The sequence below is a fragment of the Erpetoichthys calabaricus genome, chromosome 10 (assembly GCF_900747795.2).
Source record: "Erpetoichthys calabaricus chromosome 10, fErpCal1.3, whole genome shotgun sequence".
NCBI lineage: Eukaryota > Metazoa > Chordata > Cladistia > Polypteriformes > Polypteridae > Erpetoichthys > Erpetoichthys calabaricus.
The window spans coordinates 33366097-33390354 of NC_041403.2; the positions used below are offsets into that span (position 1 = coordinate 33366097).

Sequence of the window (24258 nt, forward strand, 5' to 3'; positions counted from 1 at the left end):
GAAAGTTGAAAAAAAGACTGTAAGGTTGAGCTCAGGGAGGAGGTAAGAGAGGCAATGAGTGTCAGTGAAGAGTTACCAGACAGCTGGGCAAATACAACAGAAGTAGTAAGAGTGACATCTAGAAGGGAGTTTGGTGTGACATCTGGACAGAGGAAGGAGGATAAGTTAACCTGGTGGTGGAATGGGGGAGTACAGCAAAGTATATAGAGGAAGAGAATTTTTGAAGAAGAAGTGGGATAGTCAGAGAGATACAGAAAACAGAGAAGAGTACAAGGAGATAAGGTGTAAGATGAAGAAAGAGGGAGCAAAGGATAAAGAAAAATTGTATGATGAGGTGTATGAAAGGCTGGACACTAAGGAGGGAGAAAAGGATCTGTACCGATTGGCTAGACAGAGGGACCGAGCTAGGAAATATCTGCAGTAGGTTAGGTTGATAAAGGATAAAGATGGAAACATACTCACAAGTGAGGAGGGTGTGTTAAGCAGATGGAAAGAGTACTTTGAGTGGCTGATAAATGAAGAGAATGAGAGAGAGAGAAAGAGAGAGAGAAGGTTGGATGTTGAGGAATTAGTGAATCAGGAAGTGCAACAGATTAGCAAGGAGGATATAAGGGCAGCTATGAAGAGGATGAATAATGGAAAGACTATTGGTCAAGATGACATACTTGTGGAAGCATGGAGGTGTTTAGGAGAGATGGCAGTAGAGTTTTAACCAGATTGTTTAAACCAATCTTGGAAAGTGAGATAATGCCTGAGGAGTGGAGAAGAAATGTACTGGTATGGATTTTTAAGAATAAAGGGTATGTACAGAACTGTAGTAACTACAGGTCAGGTCAGGTCAGGCCAGGTTGGGGAACTTGCACTGGCACAGCTCATTGCCGCACCAAGCACATGATGAAACACCTTGGGATCCCAGCTGGCATCCCCCCAGGCAGAGACACAGTCCACGGTTCACATTTGCACTCGATAAGAACCCTCAGTGCTAGGATGCGGTCGATGGTAGACCTCTTAGGAGTAAAACCAGACTGCTCTGGTTGCTGGGAATAGAGCAAATGAATACGGATCCTATTGAGGATGACCCTAGCAAGGACCTTACCAGGCACAGAGAGCAGTGTTATCTCCCAGTAGTTGCCACAATCCAGGCAATCACCCTTCCCTTTCCAGATAGGGATGACAAGTCCTGTTTTACAGTCAGTTGGGATGATGTCAGTCTCCTAAATAGAAGCAAAGATTGCTTGCAATGCCAGGAAGTCAGCCTTACCACCAGCCTGGAGAAGTTCACCCCAGGTACCACAGATCCTTGCAGCCTTTCCTAACCTCAGCTGGTTCAGCACCTGCAATCTCAGTGAGATTGGGTGTTTCACAGCAAATTAGAGAATCAGCCTGAAGAACCATGTATCCAGAGATGTCCAATGTACTAGGCCAGAGGATCCACTTTAAACAGCTCCTAAAAGTTGCCAGCCCAGTGGGTCACAACTGCAGTGTCATCCGTAAGGACTGTTCCATAACCTGCCCTGACTGCGACCCTCCAAGGAACAGATTTGGATGTGCATAATACTTCAATTCCTGTGTAAGCAGGATGTGGGTCATTCACTCACAGATTCCTCTAACAAATGCTTCCTTATCTGCTCTCAAAGCCCTCCCAGCCATCCTTCTCAGTTCCCGGCACAGACCAGAGTGGCCATTACGCCATACACTGTGACTCCTTTCGATGTTATTCAGGGTACCCTGTGAGATGAAACATTTCCTTCTGGAAACACCAACACAACCCTGAGCAACCTTCACTGTCTTGTCATGGAAGGTCTCCTTGATCCCATTAATTAACAGTTGCACCCAAGTCTGCAAGTTCTTCACACGAACTGTGTGCAGACTCTTTAGAAACAGTCTGACCTTGGAGTTTGGCCAGGTCTAGCCTCATTCTCTTAGTAGGTGGTATCCTACTGGACCTAAACTGGGTCTTCAGAGTAGCAACAACAAGTCTGTGGTCTGAATTCACAAGACCAAAACTAGGCACTTCTGTAGACCCTGCAGTTCTATAGAAGCCTCCCACGAGGATGTGATCGATCTCCTTCACAGCACCACCAGTATTGAAGTACCCAGTCCAACCATGCAGCTCAGGGCACTGAAACCAGGATCCAGAATTCCGCAGCCCCTGATCTTTTGCAGAGTCATGGAACATGGAGTCACTTTCACCATGGTCTCCAGACCTATGGGGACCTATACAATCCTCATAGCCAGCCCTGTCAAAGCAAGTGGTTGCACTGAAGTCACCCATGACCAGAAGAGTGTCACCTTGCAGACACCCATCAACCAATGAGCATAGTTGTGAATGAAATGTCTCCTTTATCACTCACTGCAGTCAGAGCATACACTGAGACAACAGAGAAGGCACACAGAGTAGGTACTACTGTAGTAACTACAGAGGGATACAATTGATGAGCAACTGCATGAAGTTATGGGGAAGAGTAGTGGAAGCTAGGTTAAGAAGGGAGGTGATGATTAGTGAACAGCAGTATGGTTTCATGCCAGGAAAGAGCACTACAGATGCGATATTTGCTCTGAAGGTGTTGATGAAGAAGTATAGAGAAGGCCAAAAGGAGATGCATTTTGTCTTTGTGGACCTACAGAGGAGTTGGGGTATTTTATGAGGAAGTCGGGAGTGGCAGAGAAGTATATAAGAGTGGTAAAAGGTATGTACAAGGGAAGTGTGACAGGGCTGAGGTCTGCGGTAGGCGTGACAAATGCATTCATGGTAGAGGTGGGATTGCATCAGGGATCAGCTCTGAGCCCTTTCTTATTTGCAATAATGATGGACATGTTGACAGATGAGATTAGACAGGAATCCCTACGGACTATGATGTTTGCAGATGACATTAAGATCTGTAACGAGAATAGGGAGCAGTTTGAGGAGACCCTGGAGAGGTGGAGATATGCTGTAGAGAGGAGAGGAATAAAGATCAGTAGGAACAAGACAGAATACATGTGTGTAAATGAGATGGAGGTCAGAGGAATGGTGAGGATGCAGGGAGTAGAGCTGGCGAAGGTGGATGAGTTTAAATACTTGGGATCAACAGTACAGAGTAACGGGGAGCGTGGAAGAGAGGTGAAGTAGAGAGTGCAGGTAGGGTGGAGAAGAGTGTCAGGAATGATTTGTGATAGATTTGTACCAGCAAGAGTGAAAGAGAAAGGAATAGAAGGCGGTAGTGAGACCAGCTATGTTGTATGGGTTGGAGACGGTGGCACTGACCAAAAAACAGGAGACAGAGCTGGAGGTAGCAGAATTAAAGATATTAATATTTGCATTGGGAGTGACAAGGATGGACAGGATTAGACATGAGTACATTAGAGGGTCAGCTCAGGTTGGACGGTTGGGAGATAAAGTCAGAGAGGCGAGATTGCGTTGGTTTCGACATGTGCAGAGGAGAGATGCTGGGTATATTGGGAGAAGGATGATAAGGATGGAGCGGCCAGGTAAGAAAAAAAAAGAAAGGCCTAAGAGAAGGTTTCTTGATTTGGTGAGAGAGAACATGATAGTGGAGGGTGTAACGGAGCAAGATGCAGAGGACAGGAAGATATGGAAAAAAATGATCCTCTGTGGCAACCCCTAATGGGAGCAGCCGAAAGAAGAAGAAAAAGAAGATTTTAGCACCATTAAAGCTTTTCAATCTCCACTGCATGTAACTTGCTCATTATGTGTCCCATGCAACAACGTCCACCGAGCACAAGTATTAGATCTCTGAATGCAAAGCTCTGCTACAGTTATGTTGTTATGCCTGTGAGTTTTTGGAAGGTTTAGCTATAATGAACATGTTTGTCTTCTGCACGGATCATCATACCCTTATTTCTCTCATTGACCAGCACAAGCCTCAGTCCAATCCTCTTTATAATTACTGAAAACAGACAAAGACCTCTAAATTTCAAGGTCATTCCAAGGACTGATAAGGGATTGGCAGAGTTTGTTTCTCATTCAGATTCTGCAAATATGGTTTGCTGCCCTCTGCCAACACCAGAAGCTGAACTAACTCAGTCGCTGCATTATAGGCGGTGCATGCATTACAAGAACCACTTAACGCAAGTTTGGATGCTTATGTCAGTGAATGTTAAATGCTTTTGGCTTCCATATTTGTTTAACCATTTGACACCGTAATTTGTGTGTTGACATGATCCCGTCATTAGAATACACAACCCCACTATAATTCCTGCTGACCTGCATTTTAGCTCTCTTGCATGTGTACCTCCTAGGATGCTGTGAACGATGATGCTATAAAAGAGTCTAATATTCCAGAACTGAATGAAACATTGAAGTTCCACTCAGGAATGGTCAAGGTTATAAAGCACACGTCTGATCTTTTGCTAACGTCTAGTCTAGCCTTCTGCCCATGGCAAACAGACTTTTCCCCATGTATGTTTATCTCTGAGTCCAAAGATTTACAAGTTGGGTCACCTCATAGTTCTAAATTTGTTTACTGTGTGTGTTTGTAGGCAGGTGAGCTCTGAAAGAAAAGTTTTCAGCCTTGCATCTAATGCTTCCAGGATTGTCTGTGCCTACCCTAGACCCTGAATGAGATTACAAAGTTTTGAAAATTCTGCATTATTTTACATCATAAAATGGCATTCAAGCCTATTTAGCCCTCCTTTTCATACAGCACTCAAATGAAATGACTACTGAGTGACAAGATATGGTGCAAGGAGTAAATCATGGCATTTATGATGGTTGGGGAAGAGCTGCAGCTCTAATGTAAGTGTATAATTAGATACACCAGAGGTCCTTGCCATAGCCACAATATGTTCTACATTCTGCAAAAGTATACTTCATTTACAGGTGTTTCAGGGGAATGTCTCATATTATTTGTAACTTTCTAGTACACCTGAACACCCACAACAGAATGTTAGCCCTGTTGGACTGTTGCATTTATAGTGGCAATGTCAGGGGTGTGAGGGTTAGACATAGAGTGTTCATCTGGCAGCAGAAAATGGAGCTAAATGTTTGCTGCCCTGGTCATCAAGAAGTCTCTTGAGTTTCATTGCTTATTTTATTGAACGATTCAATTTTATGAAATGTACAAAAATCTTTTTTGTTTTTGCAGAGTCACGGCTAATAATCACAAATGAAACAACGAATAATTCAATCACATTAAAGGAAAATTTTCATACTAAGTACTGTGCAAAGTATAGTTTTACTTATGAATATAAATGTGGAACAGGTAAGTGTTAAACTATCATTTAAATGTGTTGTGCAGGCAGCAGCGTAGTTTCACAATGCTATGTGACTAGCATGAGGGAGTCTGACATTCACAAATCACATAGGATTACTAGAGACAGCAGTGCAAGAAAAGAGACATGTGTGAGTCTGCAAGTCCATCTCCGCAGGTGTAGCTGCTGGGGTCTTTCAGAGTGGTAATTTTTTCCTCCCCTCCTTACTAATTATTTGTCTGCCAAAGGGAAGAGAAGCATCCCTCTTAATACAGTTACTTTTTAGCTACACCAAAGTCACATTTTTTCACCTAATTATTGGCAGCATTTAAAAGTCTAGTGAGGTCTTTGTTTCCAAGTTTCCTATTCCAATTAATGAGACATTTATCAGTATCACAATAATTTCATGTTGAATATGCCAGCTATTTTCGAATTACAAGTCGAATTACAAATTTGGTCCTGACATGTCACACATCCAAACATTTGGTAAACAGGGTGATGAAAACAGATTTGCACAAGATTCTATATAAGAATAAGAATTTGGTCTGCGTAGGCCCATTCTCAACATTGTTTCCTAAGCCCTGCAATAGTACCTCTAATTTTTGGCAACATATGTGCCATTGCTTATCTCTTTTCATTTAATTAACATTCCAACATGTTTTTGAAATCATCAGAATTACTTATTCAATAATTTCCAAAACCTGCACATATGAAGTGTACAAATACAGTATGTTACTGATACTTGACAATTAAAATGTAATATTAATGTAAAAGAAAAAAACAACACAATTTGTATTAAATGGTCAAGCTCAGGACAGGTACTGTCCATCTGGAAAGCCTTGCAGCTGCACTGCATATAAGATAGGAGCAACAGCAGAAAATAAATAAATAAACAAAACCCATCTGGTTTTTAATTGCTAACTTTGCTGCTATGCTCAAGAACAGAATTTGTGTTTGACAAACAAGGTCCCTGACGGTTGAATTGGCCCTTACATATAGTGACCATTCAGAGATTTGTTGCATTGCTGTATTATATTTGTAGTTTTTTATAGGTCGACTAGCTGTGCTATGGGTTGAAATGTTAGCAACATAGACTTCAGCATGAATGTTTACGGTGCACCATGTATTGGAATGCATTTTGTAATGCATGAAGTAATAAAATGTGTTGCATGTGTCATTCCAACTGATGGCAGGTCATGAACATACAGTATGTAGTAATAAAATTCATTTAGTTTTTCATTTCAACAGATGGTGCATCATAAACATTAGTACCGCTCTGCAAACATTAGCAGTGTACTGCAAACATTAATGCTGAATGCGTCCTACAGAGAGTATCTGCTGGGAGGACATAAATCAGCTTATCCACCTTTATAAAAGAACAAATGTCTATGTGTCTGTGTATCTGTCTGGTTGTTATGTCTCTGTTATATGTCATTTGGTATGGGATTCGTTAAATCAGCGTTAATGTTCGTGTTGAACCATCTATCGGATAACAGAGACATATCAACTGGAAGGATGCACAGATGCAAAGACATACAGACACTTGTTCTTTTTTAGGTGGATTACTGTCACATGTATGGAATGCAAAGAAATTCTTATTTGCATATGCTAATCAATATGCTAGTATATCACCACTCTCCGGTGCTATAAATAACAGAAACAAACCACAGCTATAGGAGCCACAGAAGAATTCTTCATTCCTTAGAATTTTATTTAAAATTTAAGTCAAAATAAAGTTCAATCTTAAGCCCATTGAATTATGCAAGATTCACATTACATAATATTTATATAAATAACAATGGAAGCAATTAAAAGAACTATCATTTAATTTTATTAATCAAAAATAAATAGCCTTTGTTTTTATTTACTGTCTCTCTTTAGTGAACACCATCCGAGACACTTGACAACCATGAAAGGAACAATGATATTGGCAGATATTTAAGTATGTGTTGACAACAAGGGGCTACAAGTCAAGTCAAGTAGCTTGTATTGTCATTGCAACCCAAAACAGTTAGCACAGTTACATAATGAACTGAAATAACATTCCTGCAGGACCTTGGTGCTACATAGAACTCATGACTACAGAAAAAGCTACACATTAGAATGTATAGTGAATGTACAGAAGCATGTGCAAACATTGCAGGACAGTGTAAAGACAGACAGTGGTACAAATGAGGACAGTACACATTTATGATAACTACAGTTACATAAAAAAGAAGCAGATTGTGTCAAAATGTGATAATATCTTAATAGAAGGAACAGATGTAAACATGACACTGGATGTAGGAAGAAGGTAACAGTATATGACTTGGTCTTATAATACACAACAACTCATTAACCGAGCACACAAAAGACTGTTCTTTCTGAGGAAGTTGAAAAAATTTGGCATGCCAACCAAAATTCTCACCAATTTCTACAGGGTTACAATACAGAGTTTTATCACCTGCTCTATTAGTGTATGGCATGGTAACTGCTCCGTGCAGGAAAAAAAGGGACTCCAGCGTGTAATTAAAATTGCACAGCACATCTCTGGTGCAACCTTCCTCTCCCTACAGAACATCTACACTAGTAGGGTCATCAGGAGGGCACGCAACATAATTAAAGACAATACTCATCCTCAACTCACACTTTTCACGCTGCTTCCCCAGTTTTTTTCCACAAGCAATCAGACTCCTCAACAATGCTAAAAGTTAAAGTCAATCTAAACCACAACTCATAGCCTCATAAATGGTACCTTCTGCTGCAGTATCAAATTGGGCACTGTGCACCTTATTTTGTAATCTTATAATTGTAATTGCTATTTGTTTTTTTTTACTTTTTTTGTCTTTCTGTCTTTGTATATGAAGGTGAGCACGCAAAATAAGAATTTCATTACATGGTTTTAACATGTGTTTTTACTGTGTATATGACAATAAACTTCTTGTATCTTATAATAATAAATATAAAGGCATGATCTAGTTGAGTGTTTGCTGTCAGTCTAGTCCCTGAGTTTTTAGGAGTCTTATGGCTTTAGGGAAGAAACTATTACACATTCTGGTAGTGAAAGCCTGAATGCTTCAGTACCTTTTTCCAGATGGCAAGAGAATGAATAACTTATGTTAAAGGATGCGTTTGTGTGTGGTGTACATATCTGTAATGGAGGGAAGATAGATTCTGATGATCTTCTCAGTTGTCCCCACTAACTACTGCAAGGTCTTGCAATCCATGCTAGTGCATTTCCCAAACCAGACAGAGATGCAGCTGCTTAGGATGCTCTCAATAGTTCCACTTTAGAAGGTGGTGAGCATGGGTGATGGGAAATGGGCTTTCCTCAGCCTACACAGGAAGTAAAGACGCTGCTGCGTTTTCTTCGCTATGGAGCTGGTGTTGAGGGACCAGGTGAGGTTCTCCACCAGGTGAACACCAAGGAGTTTGATGCTCTTGATGATCTCCACAATTGAGTCGTTGATGTGGAGCACGTGGTCGCTTGTAGTTCTTCTGAAGTCAACAACCATCTCCTTTGTTTTGTCTACGTTCAGAGACAGATTGTTGGCTTTGCACCATTATGTTAAATGCTGCACCTCCTCTCGATATGCTGACTCGTTGTTCTACACTTATGCATAGTTAGTTTTTTTGCTAAATAGTATGCTGGCTAGTGAACCATCCAAATTATTTTTAACCACATCAACTTTATTTTTCACACTAATGTTTCTTCACAACAGATATACAGTATCTTTAGCAATCCACTTTTCTTGGTAAAGATAGTGACTGGTTGCTTTTTTACATTAAGCTGGAGAAATGTTGAATGACTCCTTTTTTATTTTATTACTTTATTTTTAACTTCTTGCCTTTTTTGGTACCTTTGTATAGAGTGGCCTTTCACTTTTTGTGTGCACTTCCTTCGTTGTGCCAGCTTGTTTGTCTTTCTATGGAAAAGTCATCTCAGATAAAGGAGCACTTGAAGGGTCCTTTCATGACATTGGCTGGCCCAGCATTGACTCAGCTGTAGAATGGCCAGGTTGTGTGTGTGTGTGTGTGTGTTTGGGTGGGGGTTCTTGTTGGCTGAGGATTCTGACTCTCTGACTTGTCTGACTCTTTTTCTGCAATCTGGCTATGGTTCTGCAAGTAGCTGATGCATTTAAAAAATCTATATCTTTATATGTGATATTTCTGTATTTAGTGAGTGGTATCTATTCTTGCATTTTGTCTTGTACTTTGTACTATTAAATTTCTCAGGTGGCAGTTATAGATTTTCCATATAGCTCTGTAAAGAGGATTACTTGTGTTCTGTTTTGTATATTGTATTTACCCTACCTTTTGATACCCATTGCACTCCCATCCTACCTGGAAAGGATGTCTCTATCTGAATTACCTTTCCCAAGATTTCTTTCACTTTTTTTGTCTTCTTGGGCAGTCAAAGGTGGACAGCTGTCAAAAAACAGGGCCTGTAAAATCCCATTGTGGCATTCCTTGTGTGATTTTGGGCTGCACAAGGAATAACTTCTTGTTGCAGAGCTTTAGGGAACTTGGTCATTCTGTTGTAAGACCTTTTTTCTTGCTAGAGTCACAGAATTTGCAGTCTTTATGCAGTGTTTGGTCTTCCCTATGATCTTTAACTTTCTTTTTGAACACTATGTCTGTCTTATGTCTGAGTCACTGTGTAAAACTATTAAAATGTCACATATAATCTTTTAATTTAGTATATTTACTATAGAATGGTTGCCACATTGCTGTCATGGAATAACACTTAAATTGCCACAAGTGGAATCCTGTAGATGATTTACAATTACATGTAAGAGTATGAAACTCAGTTTTAAGATGAAGAAATTCCAGGTATCTGGACTTAGCATAATGCATATGGTTCCATTATACCTACCTAAAACATAGCCTGTTGCCCAAACTCTTCTCTCAGTCAATTCCACTCTAATATTTGGCAAATTCTATTGCCACCCACTGACATTACATGAAAGCATATTCAGGAACAGTCCTAAAATGTCACTTTAGTGTCTGTCTCTCTCCCTCTCTCTCTGTCTTTCAGCAGTAACCTGAATATGATGGATGAGCATTAAGCTTATTTTTGTGTGTTTAGATTGCTGATGAATCCTATTCTTAATTCACAGACCTTCAGAAAGTATGTGCTAAGAGTTTGGAATTTTAAGCCATTTTTCAACATTCAAATGCTCCTTCTTCTCCTCTTCCTCCTCCTCCTTCGTTTGCCATTTTTTGTATGACTTTTTCGAAAAAGAAGGTCATTCTGAAGGTGAAATCTTCTTTGATTAAACTTGTGTTACAGGACATTATCTTGGCTAGAGATGATTCAATTCTATTCAGTTCAGTTTTGTTCTTGTATAGCGCTCTTAACTGAGTGTAGGGCACTGTAACAAGTTCTCAGGTAAAATGCAAGAATAGATTTTACAAATTATGAAATACAGAATTTGTACACATAAAGACACAGATTTGTTAAAACAAAGTAAAAACTGATTGACATAAATGGAATCCAACAATATCTGTCAATTAATTAATTATTAAACTATGGCTAGTTCATAACTGACGAGAGGAAAACAAAAACTCCAGTCAGTAGAATCCCTGGAGAAAACTAACATCTGTGAGTGTCCACAGTCAATTGTAAGAGACAGAATAAAAGATAAAGTCTGTCACAGTCATAGTCCCGGTGACCTAGAGTATGATGATGATGACTTGAGATTTTCCAAGGTAGGCTTCCAGGGTGTCTTAGACCTGCTTCCTTCTTTCTCCAAGGGTATTTGACCTTGACTGAGCTGGGAGTAGAGGGCTTGTCTCAGGAGATAGGGCTCCAGTAGTTCTACTGAAGAAAATGGCAGCATCTCGATTGGTTGTTCACCTCTGTGCTCTTATATTATTTTAGTAGTAACTTTAGTTGGGTCTTGCGTGAACCACTGCCTAGGAAGCCAGGTACAAATGCCATGTTCTCCACCCTCATGGTCCTCATATTCGTTTAAAGGGCTGTGTTCCTAATACTGCAAGACTTCATTTAACATAACTCCACTCTTCCCCTTTTGACCTCTGGTTATCTGTTTCCCTCTGCCATACTAGCAGATACAGATAAAATAAGACAGCCAAAATTCTTGCTTTCATTCGGGTTGTTTCAAGTTTAATATATATACTTAATTACATTGTACAACTGAAAATAAATTTCTGCAATTTATGTTAAGATTAATTATTTCATCACCTGCTACCTATACCTGCTTTAAATTAGTTCCTATTTGGAAAAAATGTTCAATGCCTTTTGAGATTAACTATGGTAAATATAAACTGTTTTCTTTGTACTTTTAGGTGAGAAAAGAAGTGGAAGTACATTTCACGACCTGGAATCTTATACAGTTTATAGTTGTTCTGTATATGTGTTGTATAACAATCAAACAATTTTTAATAATGAAACCTCAGTGCAAACAAAAATGGGAAGTAAGTGTCCAATATTGATATTTGTGTTTTTTAAGTATGCATTTGCTGTGATAAAGAATATTATCTATAAATTGTATAATAATAATGAAAACTGTCTGAACATATTTTGAAAATGTTATTTTAATGAAAAAATGTATTGCTTTGTAAGGGTTTAAGAACTGCTGTGTTATGAATGAATTTATTTTAGCCTTGCTCCTTCTAATTCAGATTTTTTTTGGATATACTTTGTCAATCCCCGAAGGAAAATTTACAGTACTTTTTGCCTGACCTTTGGAGGTCATAGTGCAGGGTCAGCCATTGTACAGCACCCCTGGAGCAATTTTCAGAGTTCCTTGCTCAAGGACCCAACAGAGTAGGATTCCTTCTGGCAGTAATGAGATTTGAACTGGCAAACTTCCAGACACCAGTGCAGATTCCTAGTCTCAGAACCATCACTCCAGCCTTACTGCCAATTATACAATTAATAGGACAATACATAACAATACTTATACAGGATTTGTTTTTTATTTTTAAGAGGGAGATGGACAATACTAACAGAAACTAAACTTTTAGTTCTAACCAGAAAAAGAATAGATAAAAGGTTTTCTCAAAGATGAAATAAAGGCAGTAATATTGAATAAGTTAAAGACTAGTAAAATGGAAGGAGTAGACTTCACCAGGTCAAAAAGAGTAATGCTTGAAAAATAATAATAATAAAAAAGCTCAAATTGAATGCACACGTCATAAACTGTCTTACTGTTTACATGAATATCAGTGTAATTATTTAAGAAGCTGTTCAGAAGGTTAGGCCAGAGGACAGTCTCATTTCATAAGTAAACATTAAGTTAAAGAAAAATGTCAAAGAAAGAAGACATTTTCAAGAAAAAAAATCAATTAAATGAAAGAAATTGTTTGAATTTTCAATTAAAGATAGCAGTTACACTAAGAATTTGATGAGTAACTATCCTGTATACTTCACAGACTTTGGTAGAATCTAGTATAAATTATGAGGATAGAATTGTTGGGTGGAAAGCATTGGAAGTTATGAAGTAAATCTTAGAGATGAATAGAGCAGGGGGACCAGATTCATCATTTTGGTTTGTTTTATTTCAAATCGTAAAAGGTTTGAAGTGCTAGAAACTGCAAAGGCAGTTTCACCAGAAAAACCGAAGTGTTCAGTAAGTGTGCATAAAGGTATTTCAAGACGAAAATTATTAGAACACTATACATTAGACTGAAGTAACAGCAAGAGGTTAGGGGGGAAATTTTACTGAAAGGAGTATATTACAGCGCAAGGGAAAAACAAGAGAACAACGAAGGCCAATTATATGAAGCGACCTAGTAAGAAGAACTATTTTACAGAAAACTAGAGGCAACCCCATTACGGAAAGAAGTGGAGCAAGTAAATGCCTTGAACCTGTAATTCAGAGACATGTTGAACCTTAGGTAATATTTTGAACATAAAATGTTAGATTAAATTATAAGAGATAAACTGTTTATAGATATAAGGTTCCCTGCTATTTAATGTGCTGTATTTTTTCATTTCCTTTTCACATTAGAACCAGAAACTGTCTCCAATGTTAAGGCTCACATTATAGACAAAAATTCAGTGAATATCACATGTAATAATAATACTATGCATGGAGACCCGACACGCTTTGAATTAGAACTTGATTCTCACAAACAAAAACAAGACAAATGTGCATTTGTAATAAAGGACCTCTCCTACCTAACAACCTACAATTTTAAGGTAAAAAACAGTTTTCTTTGTTTCATATACTGGACTAATGCTGTGCATTTTCATTAACAGAAATTATTTCAGATTACTGAAATCTTTAAAAATCCAGTGTTTAATACACTTTCAAAATTTCAAAATACGCATTATTATATTGGTTAGATTTTTAACTTCCATATTCAGAGTTGTAGATTAACTGTCTTTGTATAGTTAGAATGTTCTCCCAGTGCTCAGCTGCGTTTTCTCGAGGTAGTTAGTTGCATGTGAGCATGCCTTGTGACAGAATGGTGTCCTTTGTAGAGTTGGATCCTGCATTGGTAAACCTGTATTGAATTATTTTATGTTAATTTATTTTGTAATATATTTAAAAATATACATAAGTTTAGTTTGTTCTTTCCAAAAATGTGAAGAGGACCAGGAGATGAAACATTTTTCAAACCGGAAGCGAATCAATACCATAAAACTATTCGTAATATTCAAATCAGAAATCATGGTCAGAGAAACCAGAAACTCGAGAAAGAATATGTATGTCACTTGTTAAGAGTTTTTAACCAAATCACAGATACTGAAAGTATCTTTGTGCTGGATTTAAAGGGTTGCACTGAAGACACAAGATGTGCTATCATGCTACACAATTTCTTTGGCAGCTGGGAACCGCATTTTGGTAATGGGAATAGTAACATGGCGGCATTCCAACTGTAAACAAATAATATCATAGCACTTTGTATACTTAATCATTACTTTCAGGAAACATATAACTGTGAAGAAACCACACAGAACATCCAAAATACTCATGTATATTATTGTTCCAAAAAAGTTTAAGAGAGAAAAAAAGGTACTAAAGTACACATTTCATAATGCAGTGTGGTTTAAGTCCAATTTCCAACTGTCTCAGGTCAGCTGAATTCTAAAAATGATCTAGGAAAATAATTCTAATTTAATTTGAATAGAATACAACAGAAAATAAGTTCTGATATAGGTGTGAATGCGGACTGGAGGGGAAGATATAAAAGAACATACCCACACATCCAAAATAAGTAATTAAACAATTAGAAAGAATATAAGAAATAAAAGATTTTAATGAAAATGACTGGTAATCATTACACAATAAAGCACAAGACATATCAAGTAAATGATTTCTCAACCAAAGAAACCAATAAAAATAAAAGGAAATTTTTCAAGAACAAATATTGAGAAAATTTAAACCGATTAAGCATAAAATGGCACTAGAAATAATTTACCATCCCTATAATTGTCCAAAGACAAATACCCCCAAAGATGGAAAATAATAGTAATAAAAACTGAATAGAGAAGAGACCAAATAACAAAGAATAAAAGGTAATTAACAAAACTGAAAAGTAAACAAAAATATAAAGCAACAAATAAATACTGCACCAAAGGAAGAAATAACATGTACTTGTCAAAACCTGACAGAGAGCCCCACATCTGAATGTTGACAAGCTTCTCATGTGTGTTCATGTGTCCACTTTATGGCAGACCAAGTGCCATCAGAGACTTCGAGAACAGAGAGCATAAATCGAAACAGCTTAGCCATGTAAAATAATCATTACATTCAATATGATAATCTAATGAAAACATGAAAGGTCAAAGGAAATTAACCCCTTTCATAGGTACTATGTAGATGGAGAGCATTATGTGGTCTTACTGAGAGGCAAACACTGGTCCAAAACCAAGGATACTTACATATTTTAAGAGAGGATAATTAACTTGGGTAGTGATAGCCTCGTGTGGTGACCTTTGACTTCCAAGTTTCACCAATAATTGGAAAAGGCACAGTGATACATTGTTTATGTGCTGGGCTTATTTTGTTTCCTGCTTTGCTTATTGCCTTTTTTGTTTGAGCATTTATATCATAAAACCCAATAGTTCTTTACTCACTGTGTGTACCTTTGTGAAGATTTTATGAGGCACCTTGTTTATGTATTCCTTTAGCATATCAGTCGGACCATCTTCATAGTCTTTTTCTTTTTATGTTTTCTATCTAGTTAACAGTGTGTAATGCTGAACATTGCAGTGAGTACTTCAAAGAATCATTCAGTACAGGATGTAAGTTATGTTATATTGGATTTCTTAAGTAAAAAAGTGTTATTTACTTCTATGTTCTATATAGATGTGTATAAAATTTTAAGATATAAAATGTTAAGTGAGAGTGAAAACATAAAGATAGAGCAGTAAAGCCAACAAAGTTTCAACCAGTGTGCCAAATGTGTATACCCTTTGAATTCACTACTGTAGATGAAAAATGTGAAAAAGGCAAAGTAATTAAATCTGTCAGTTCATTAATAATACTTTAAATATCTGCCCATCTGAACTTCTCACATAGTTGTCATTCAGGAATGACATTGTATGAGCTTCTCAGTCCAAGTACTAAAAAGTTAGAATGAAGGAAAAAAGCTCTTCAGAGTAAAAATCTTTCCCTGGATAATTTATAACAAAGCTGTAGTTGACGTTGGATTCAAAATCTCTGTGTCTCACTTTCTGGATCTTGCTGAGTCCACTTGTTGGTGACTGAAAGCTCTTCTAAAAGCCAGCTCCCTCTGTGGAAGGTATTACCAATAAAGAGGTAGCTCAATATATTACATTTTATAATTAGCACAATGAAACATCAAATCAGAATATTTACGTATGGTGTAACATTCAGGTTCTTTTAAAAGTTTGTTTTTAGTCATATTTAAAAATAACAGATAATAGAATGTTATTTCCTGTGTTAATAGATCACATAAAATGCAAGTTTTTAATAACATTTTACTATATCATATAGTTAAGTCTGATTTGTGGTATACAATCAGAATTGGTTTGTGGTCACTGAAATAGCTGTCAACCACCAGATTCCAATGCAAGTCATTTGAAAATTGCATTGATTGATAAACTGCTGTTGGTAGCTGGTTGTGGATGGCCTAATTGTACTTAATTGCAATTCATATTTCTAAATTTAACATTTTTCAAAGATGTACTCAGAGAAGAGTCAACTTGGGAGTTCACCATCAAGTCGATTACCTTTAATGACGTTTCAATAACTTATACTGGGTATTTGTTTGCTGTTAGGAGTGCCTATTGTTTGTATAAAATGGGAACACATAAATTAGAATTACCTCTATCAAGTTAAATTTGAAAGAGTAAATAAATCCGTAATTAAGTCTGCAAAGAACATTTCTTTGTTTTACGATGTATGAACATTTGCCAGTGCTTTTTAAATGGGAGTTTTTGAAAATTCAAAAACTTGGTGTAGTGCATTCTGTTTGAAGCATTTGAACAAAAATTGAACAATCCCAAAAAATCTGCTTGCGGAATAAGTGTGGAAAATTTCAGCTGAAATTAGTTCACTGGGAGATGTTTCATTCAGACAGACAGACAGCCATGAAGACAACAGTAGCTGCTTTTGCATTTTATGTGAATGCACCTAAAAATGAATGGATAGAGAAATATTATGCAATAAACACAAGCTATACAGATGAACTCACAGCTAAGTAGCCATCATGTGTCTTTGCTCATTCTCAACATGAATGCCAATTAGCACAGCTTTTAAACAAATGTTTATTTAGCCGAATTCTGCAATATTTAAGAATACATGCAATAACTTTAAATATCAATTGTTTCTTTCTTGCAGATAATGAAAAAGCTTTAATTGGATTCCTGGCATTCCTCATTGTATTGACAGCTTTAGCTTTGATGTTTGTACTCTACAAAATATACCTTCTTCAAAAGAAAAATAATGAGTAATTATGTTTTTTTCTGTCTACAATGTAATCAGTTGTGCAGGGGTTAATTGAAAATAATGAAGTACACAATACACAGCACTGAGAGAGCTGAAAACCTGAAGGGCAAATAAATGAGAGCTCGATGGATCTTGCCTACTATACTTTATTCAGGCAGTGTGATGGAGTGGCTAAGACACTGAAACTGAAGGTTTCTGGTTCAATTACCACATCTGGATCACTAATTGACCCTGAAGAACTGTGAAATAAATAGATATTAACACATTTTGTGAAAGATGATATTGTAAATTTCCTTGGATAAAGGTGTGAGAGAAATATGACATGAGACTGCGTACTTAAAACTGTAAAATCCATTTCATGTTACTGGTGGGGGGTAGGGCCTGTAGCCCATCCAAGCAACACTGGGCACTAGGCAAAAAATACCCTTGAACATAGCCCATTCACACACCACTACACTCACAGTCATATGGGTTTATTTTAGGATGTGGGAACCCAACCAGCACATCTTTAGGGATGTACAGGGACAACCAAACTGCCTGAAGGAAAATGAGCAAAGAAGTGGATAGTGTGCAGACTGCACATGAGCAATGACTGGGCATTCAAATCCAAGAGGCTGGAAATGAGAGATGGCAATGTAACCCATTCCACACGCTTGTTTATCTAATATGGTAATATAAAATAAAAATTTTATATCATAGATGTTAAAAATATACAGGAAAGAATTACAAAAATAAAAAACACCTGTTTTCTTTAAAGTGAAGACTATAAAGATTTCAGGTAACAAGTGTGTGCTTTTACAATGCCAAGAGAAGCAAAACTCTTTCCTTCAGCTTTGGATGCAAAACACAAAATTACCCCGAATAGGACAATAGCCCACTTCTAAACTTGCTCTGACCCAATTTGGATTTGTGATTTAACCTAACCTGTGTATCTCTGGGAAATGGGAGGTGATTTGAGTGCACAGACTGAAAAAAATGTGAATACTGGTAGGAGGCACAAACTGGGAATGGAAAGTGAACACATCAGTGTCAGCCACTGCTCCACCATACTCTGTCTATTAGTTTGATTAGTGATTCTAAATTTATTCTAAATGTGTCGATTTGCACTGTAATGAATAAACATCCCAAGTTTACGTTCTGCTGTAAGGACAGTGTTGCTGTCCAGCACCCCATTATTTACAACATAAAGTAAATTTAGAAGTGGATAGGTTTCATTATTCAAACACAGATTTAAATAGGTTAAGTTCAAATTTAAATATTTTATCCCTTAGTTACCAGTGGGAGAATTGAATTGCACTACTAATTTCTTCATGTGCCCAATATCTCACAAACTTGTTGCATATCAACCAGACATTTAAGTAAGTGTGTAAGGAAATGCAAGAGAAAACAGAATGCCTGCTAGTCACGGTGTTTTTTAAGAGAAAGCTGCCAACATTGTGTTAGTTTGGTGCTGTCTCATAATTTTGTGAGTAGCTCTGCAGTTGTTTTATTGGTTGATTACAAACATGAAATATTTAGTTACCAAAACCACACAAACTGAAACTTTAGTTACAAAAATACTGAAAATCAGGGCATCATCTAATTATAAGACTCACATTTTGATCAACTATGATTCATATCATACTGTACATCCGAAACCAACTTTTATAAAACACAAAAGACAGACTTACACAAGTTTAAGTAGATGATAGGGGGTTGAGGTGCTGCCAAGTTTAGGGACTTCAAGTCATTATAGGCCTGCACTGTCATTCAGGGCCAAGAAAAGCTTTTCCTCACCATAACCTTATATATTAATTCACTTAACCTAATTCACTTAATTTAATTAATTGTATTAAACCACTTCATATTAATTTTCATAAAATTATTCATTCTTTAAAACCCTTTCATTTCCATTGAATGCACACTGGGAGTTATAGTTAATTCTGCCAGCATCAAGGGCAAGGAATGAACCAGTGGCAAATGGTACTGTCCCATTCATTGGTAAGCATATTCTCTCTCACTCTCTCTCTCTCTCTCACACACACACACACACATACACACACACACACACACACACCTGGCTCATTTAGGGATGCTAATTAAACATCTATGGAATGTGGCAGGAAACTATTTTTTGGGGTGAAAGCAGAGCCTTTCGTTTGCAGTGCTCAGACCCTGCCTTTAATGTGCTTTGCTGTAATGGTATTCATTGACAATGCTATTAGGTGGTAGTATTGTATGCTACCAACTCCTTTTTGGTTAAAAAGTTCTGAAAGAAAGTTTAAAACATTGTGCTCGCTTTCGGTTATCATGCCTTGCAATATTTTGCAGTTAAGTACCAGTGAAATAAAATGCCAGCACTTTCTAAACAGTTGGTGACAGCATCAAAACCCCATTTTAGAACATGATTGCATAGTCATTTGGCGCATTAACTTGAAATTGACATTTTTTAACTCTACTTAAACTTTTTACATGGTTAATTTTCTTTCTTCAGTCACTTAGGCTTTCATTTTCTTTCAAATTGGTCTGAAAAATGCACAACATTAAGATGACATATTGTCTCTTTGTTTGCAGTTCTGATGAATCTGTAGAGCTCATTGGTAGACCTGGTAAGTAACTAGCCTTTGATATTCTGCTTGCTATTGATGTGTTTTTTTTGTTTTGTTTTTATCTTGTATGTAATATAAACGTAATACTTTTGATTTTATATGCTTGTGTCATACTCTTGATTTACATAAAGTGCCCAAAACCAATCTCTTAACAAAAATATTTAATTTATTATACAAAGAGATAATTGGATGAAGATAAAGGGGGACAGATAATAATAAAACAAAAAAAGCAACTAAAGAGCCAAATGATACAATACAATACAGTTTATTTTTGTATAGCCCAAAATCACACAGGAAGTGCCGCAATGGGCTTTAACAGGCCCTGCCTCTTGACAGCCCCCCAGCCTTGACTCTCTAAGAAGACGAGGAAAAACTCCCAAAAAAACCTAGTAGGGAAAAATGGAAGAAACCTTGGGAAAGGCAGTTCAAAGAGAGATCCCTTTCCAGGTAGGTTGGGCGTGCAGTGGGTGTCAAAAGAAGGGGGTCAATACAATACAATACAGTACAGTACACAGAACAATTTCTCAATATAGTAAGAAATAAAAAATATAAATTTTAGAAGTACAGAGCAGAATTTAACAGCAGATGATATATCCCATAATAAGATTTGGATTTGTATAGAGTCCTGGAGACCTCATCCTTCAAGCTGCCTCCCCCATTTGGCCATTCCACAGCTGAAACAGTGCTGGGCCAGCCAATCCGATGAAAGGACCCCTCTTTCCCACGATTCCCGCGATCCTCCATCTGGGATGACTTTTCCTTAGGCAGGCAAATCAACTTGGCAGGTGGGCCGTGGCACCAAGTGCCACATTTGAGTACCGAATGATAACAAATCCCTTCTCATTTTCTGGGCATGAGTCCCTGTCAGTCTAGATTGGCAGCTTTTCCTGTTTTCTTGATTAAAACAATAATGTTGCATCACTGCTTTATATCTTCATTCTGATGCTGTTTCTGGTGCAATCCTTGACTGCTTTCAGTATCCTGTTTTCGCTCAGAAAGTCTTGTAGTTTCCCTTTCAGAGCTCCCTCTGGCAGCCCCAGGTTTCCTAGCCCTCCTGAGATCCATTACATAGTTAACGGACAAGTAAAAGGGGCAAGTATCCATAGTTTTCATGTTCCTGTCTGTTCTGTGAAACATAGTGTGCACAGGTCATATAGGATTACTCTGTAATGATGTTTAATGATTTGGGTAATTCCTACGGTGCACTATTGGTTCCTGATACTTGCCTACTGCTCAGTGAGTAAGACATCCCTGACAGCCACTGTATTGACCAAATTAAGCATCCTTGAGCAGCACTGCATTGGGTAGCATTGAATGCTTGGCTCCAACTACTTTGAGCTTATACCTCTGTTGTTATGAACTTGAGAGTTCCCAAACACACAGTCCCAAAAATACTTAAAATACCCATTAGAGGCAGAAACCATTATACTTGGGCTAGTCACCTAAAGGGCAATGATGAATCTTTATTAATATTTTTTTTTAACAAAAGCTCTGTTGAACAAAAATAAGCACAAAGGCTCAGAAGGCAATGTCTTCAAAATATGCAAACAAGAGTCAAACAATGCCCAAATGTACAATCTAGAAGGTGAAGTCAAAAAAACAGAGCAAGGGGTCTGAATAATAAAAAATCGCAAAAAGCACAAAACTCACCCCACCACGAGGAAATTCACAATGAACCACAAGGGACTATGGGCTATCTCAGTCTTCATGGGGCAGAGGGAAGTTCCTTGACAGTAATAGGAAGCTGTCCCCGCCACACTTGGAGGACTACCCACAAAACAACATGGCACATAGTAAAAGATGCTTAAACATAAAGAAACTAAATAATCAGTAATTGTATAATAAGCAGTTAACAAAATAGACATAAAAGAGACATTTCAACCCCAGCAAGTGGAGGAACCCAGGCTGAAATATTACATCTCTCTAACTGTCCATTGGAGCCCATCAATCTGCTGGACATACTTCCTTCTGTCAGCTTTTACTCCACACTGACATGTACTACTATTACTGAAAGTTCTTTTGGGGCCCCGTTTCTCCCTGGCACCTTCTTGCCACTCCAATAATATTAAAGAAACAAGGTGAAGACTGCTTCTGTAATGTAAAAAAGTATAATTAAAAAAAATTTAAAAAGAGAAGAATGATAGAGACCCATTCCTTCAGCTGTAAAGCTTTCATCACAATTGATACATTTGATGAAGGCTAAAGTATATACCTGAAATATTATCTCTAACCCTTTTCTCAAGTTTTTTGAGTGTAAGAATAGCCTTCCACTTTTCTTCTTTGCATATAGATTGTGACCGCTAGGAGGTGTGCCAACTCCACAACATCCGACACAACAGACACAGGCACAAGTCCAGCACACACAAATCTTTTATTAAAGCGTGGGAAACACTTTCCTTTTTTGGTTTCCCACCTATGCACAGTACACTAAACACAATAAACAGTCAAACACACATTACACAGCACGTCTTCCCTTTAATCTTTCACCTCTACCCCTCTTCAGGCAAACATCGTCCTCTTCATCCCGACTCTGGCTCCCAGAATGGAGTGAAGTGGCTCCTTGAGCACCCGGAAGGTGTAGTGGCAGTCCTGCCTTGAAGGGCTTTGCCATTCTCAATGCGCCCCCTGGTGGTGACCACAGGCCCCAGCAGGGCTGAGCTTTCAAGCTGCACACCCATGGCACTGTCGTAAACCAGGGGGGCTGCCTTCTGCCATTCCGGTTCAGGTATTCCCCTGGTCCTTCCTTTATGAAGGCGTCCCGGCTGGGTAGAAGCCCTGGCTGTCCGTTACAAGATATACATGAATATGAATATAATATAAGCTGATCTCTGTCAGGCACATTAACTGTTATCGTTTGCAATGTACCATCCATTGGAATGTATTTTGTGATGCATGTGGTGATAAAATTCATTGCATTTTTCATTCCAGTAGATGATACATTGCAATCATTAGCACCTCTGTTGAGAATCCTATACTAAATTGCAATCATTAGCACCTCTGTTGAGAATCCTATACTAAATGCCATATAACTGCGGCACACCTGATCTGACTCTATAACTTAATAAACAAAAATTTAAATAAGGAAAAATATAAAAAAGAATGAAAGAGGGAGTACTAATCTCATTCGAGTCTATTAAGTATTCTGGTGATCTGCCCTCAAATAATGTAGCAAAACGAGAGCAGGAATAAATTGTGTAAATAAACAGCAAGTTTAATTAACATCAATAAAGAGGGCATGCTGGCCTCCTATGACCTAAGTTTGAGATCCCCACAGGTAGAACATCAGCTAACTCCCTCTGGGTGACAGTCAATAGGCTCCAATTAGATTAGTACTTCCTTCTTAGCTTTTTTATTTTGCATCATTTTTTTCTATTTAAAATTTTCTTTTATAGGCTATAACATTTGTTGTACTGTATACGCCTTCTGTTGGAATGCAAAATGCAGTGCATTTTATTAGTACAAATAAAAAACGCCTTGGAATAGATCAGTAGAGGATGACGCCCTTGAGAGACCGTGTCACATGTGACCTTGTAGGAATTGCAGACCACACTTACACTGTGTTGAATTCCTTTCATTTACATAACAGTTCTGCACTTACATTTAATCGCTAGACCAATACTTATCATAAACTAATAAGCACACTAATATATACAGTAAATAAAGTGTTCATAATGAGCTTTTATTTTACAGATGATGATAAACAGCTTCTCCATGTGGACCCCATTCCAGCAGAACAGTTACTGGAGACATATAAACGGAAGATTGCAGATGAAGGCAGACTTTTTCTTGCTGAGTTTCAGGTAAACATCATAATTTCCCTTACACTTACAGATCAAAAAATTAGAAAAGCAGACCTATGGGCTCATTATGACCTCTGCCTGGGCTTGTGTCTGTGGAAAAAAGCTAATACTTTAGTACTGCCTTAAAGACAGAAAATAGGAAACAGATCAGTCGCATGCAACTAAACAGGTTCATAACTTGTACAATAGACAGCAAACCCACATTGGAAGTTACACATAAACGTATGAGGAGCCTTGTGTTCAAACTGTGTGTTTGTTTTTGACCAACCATTAATACGGTAGAAATCCAATAACAGTTTACTAGTTGAATTTAGAGCATTTAAGCCATTCCCTCCAGTGTCAAACATTTAGGTATTTTTGTCATTTTTCCACCAGTGTTAAAGTCTTCCTGCAGGGTTCCAGAGCTGACAAAAACATCAGATTAGCCAGGTCATTCCTATAGGGTTAATTTGCCAAGGTTAAAGCACACCATGAGCACAAGGCTCTTGACAACTTAAATTTAAGAATCATTGCTGCACAAAGGCTCTTCCACCATCCCAAATGCATGATTCTAAATCCTAAGAAGTTAACTGGATGCTCTTAATTTGCACCAGAATGATTAAGTAAGATTATGCTTTGTTATAAAACACCAACAAGTCCCGCTTTGGTTTTCATAGAAAATGGAGCTGTAAATGTTTTATTTTTAATGATTAACATTTAAAATATTATTACAGCTATTATGTTAACTTACTGAAGATTATAGTACAATATTAGAGATATATAAATGAAAGACCTGTGTGTGAAGTGTGTGTGTGTCTGTATGGAGCA

The 24258-nt window shown here is 37.6% G+C and overlaps 1 protein-coding gene across 6 annotated transcripts in view; it reads left to right on the top strand.

Annotated features, from left to right (window-relative positions):
• The window catches only part of ptprc (protein tyrosine phosphatase receptor type C), a 162806-nt gene that overhangs the window by 105334 nt on the left and 33214 nt on the right, over positions 1–24258 (top strand). For all 6 annotated transcript variants that reach the window (XM_051932885.1, XM_051932886.1, XM_051932887.1 and 3 more), the window contains 7 exons: positions 5088–5204; positions 11485–11613; positions 13152–13342; positions 15334–15394; positions 16956–17064; positions 19617–19651; positions 23342–23451. In XM_051932885.1, coding sequence (XP_051788845.1) covers positions 5088–5204; positions 11485–11613; positions 13152–13342; positions 15334–15394; positions 16956–17064; positions 19617–19651; positions 23342–23451 — 752 coding nt within the window. The remainder of the gene's footprint in view (positions 1–5087; positions 5205–11484; positions 11614–13151; positions 13343–15333; positions 15395–16955; positions 17065–19616; positions 19652–23341; positions 23452–24258) is intronic.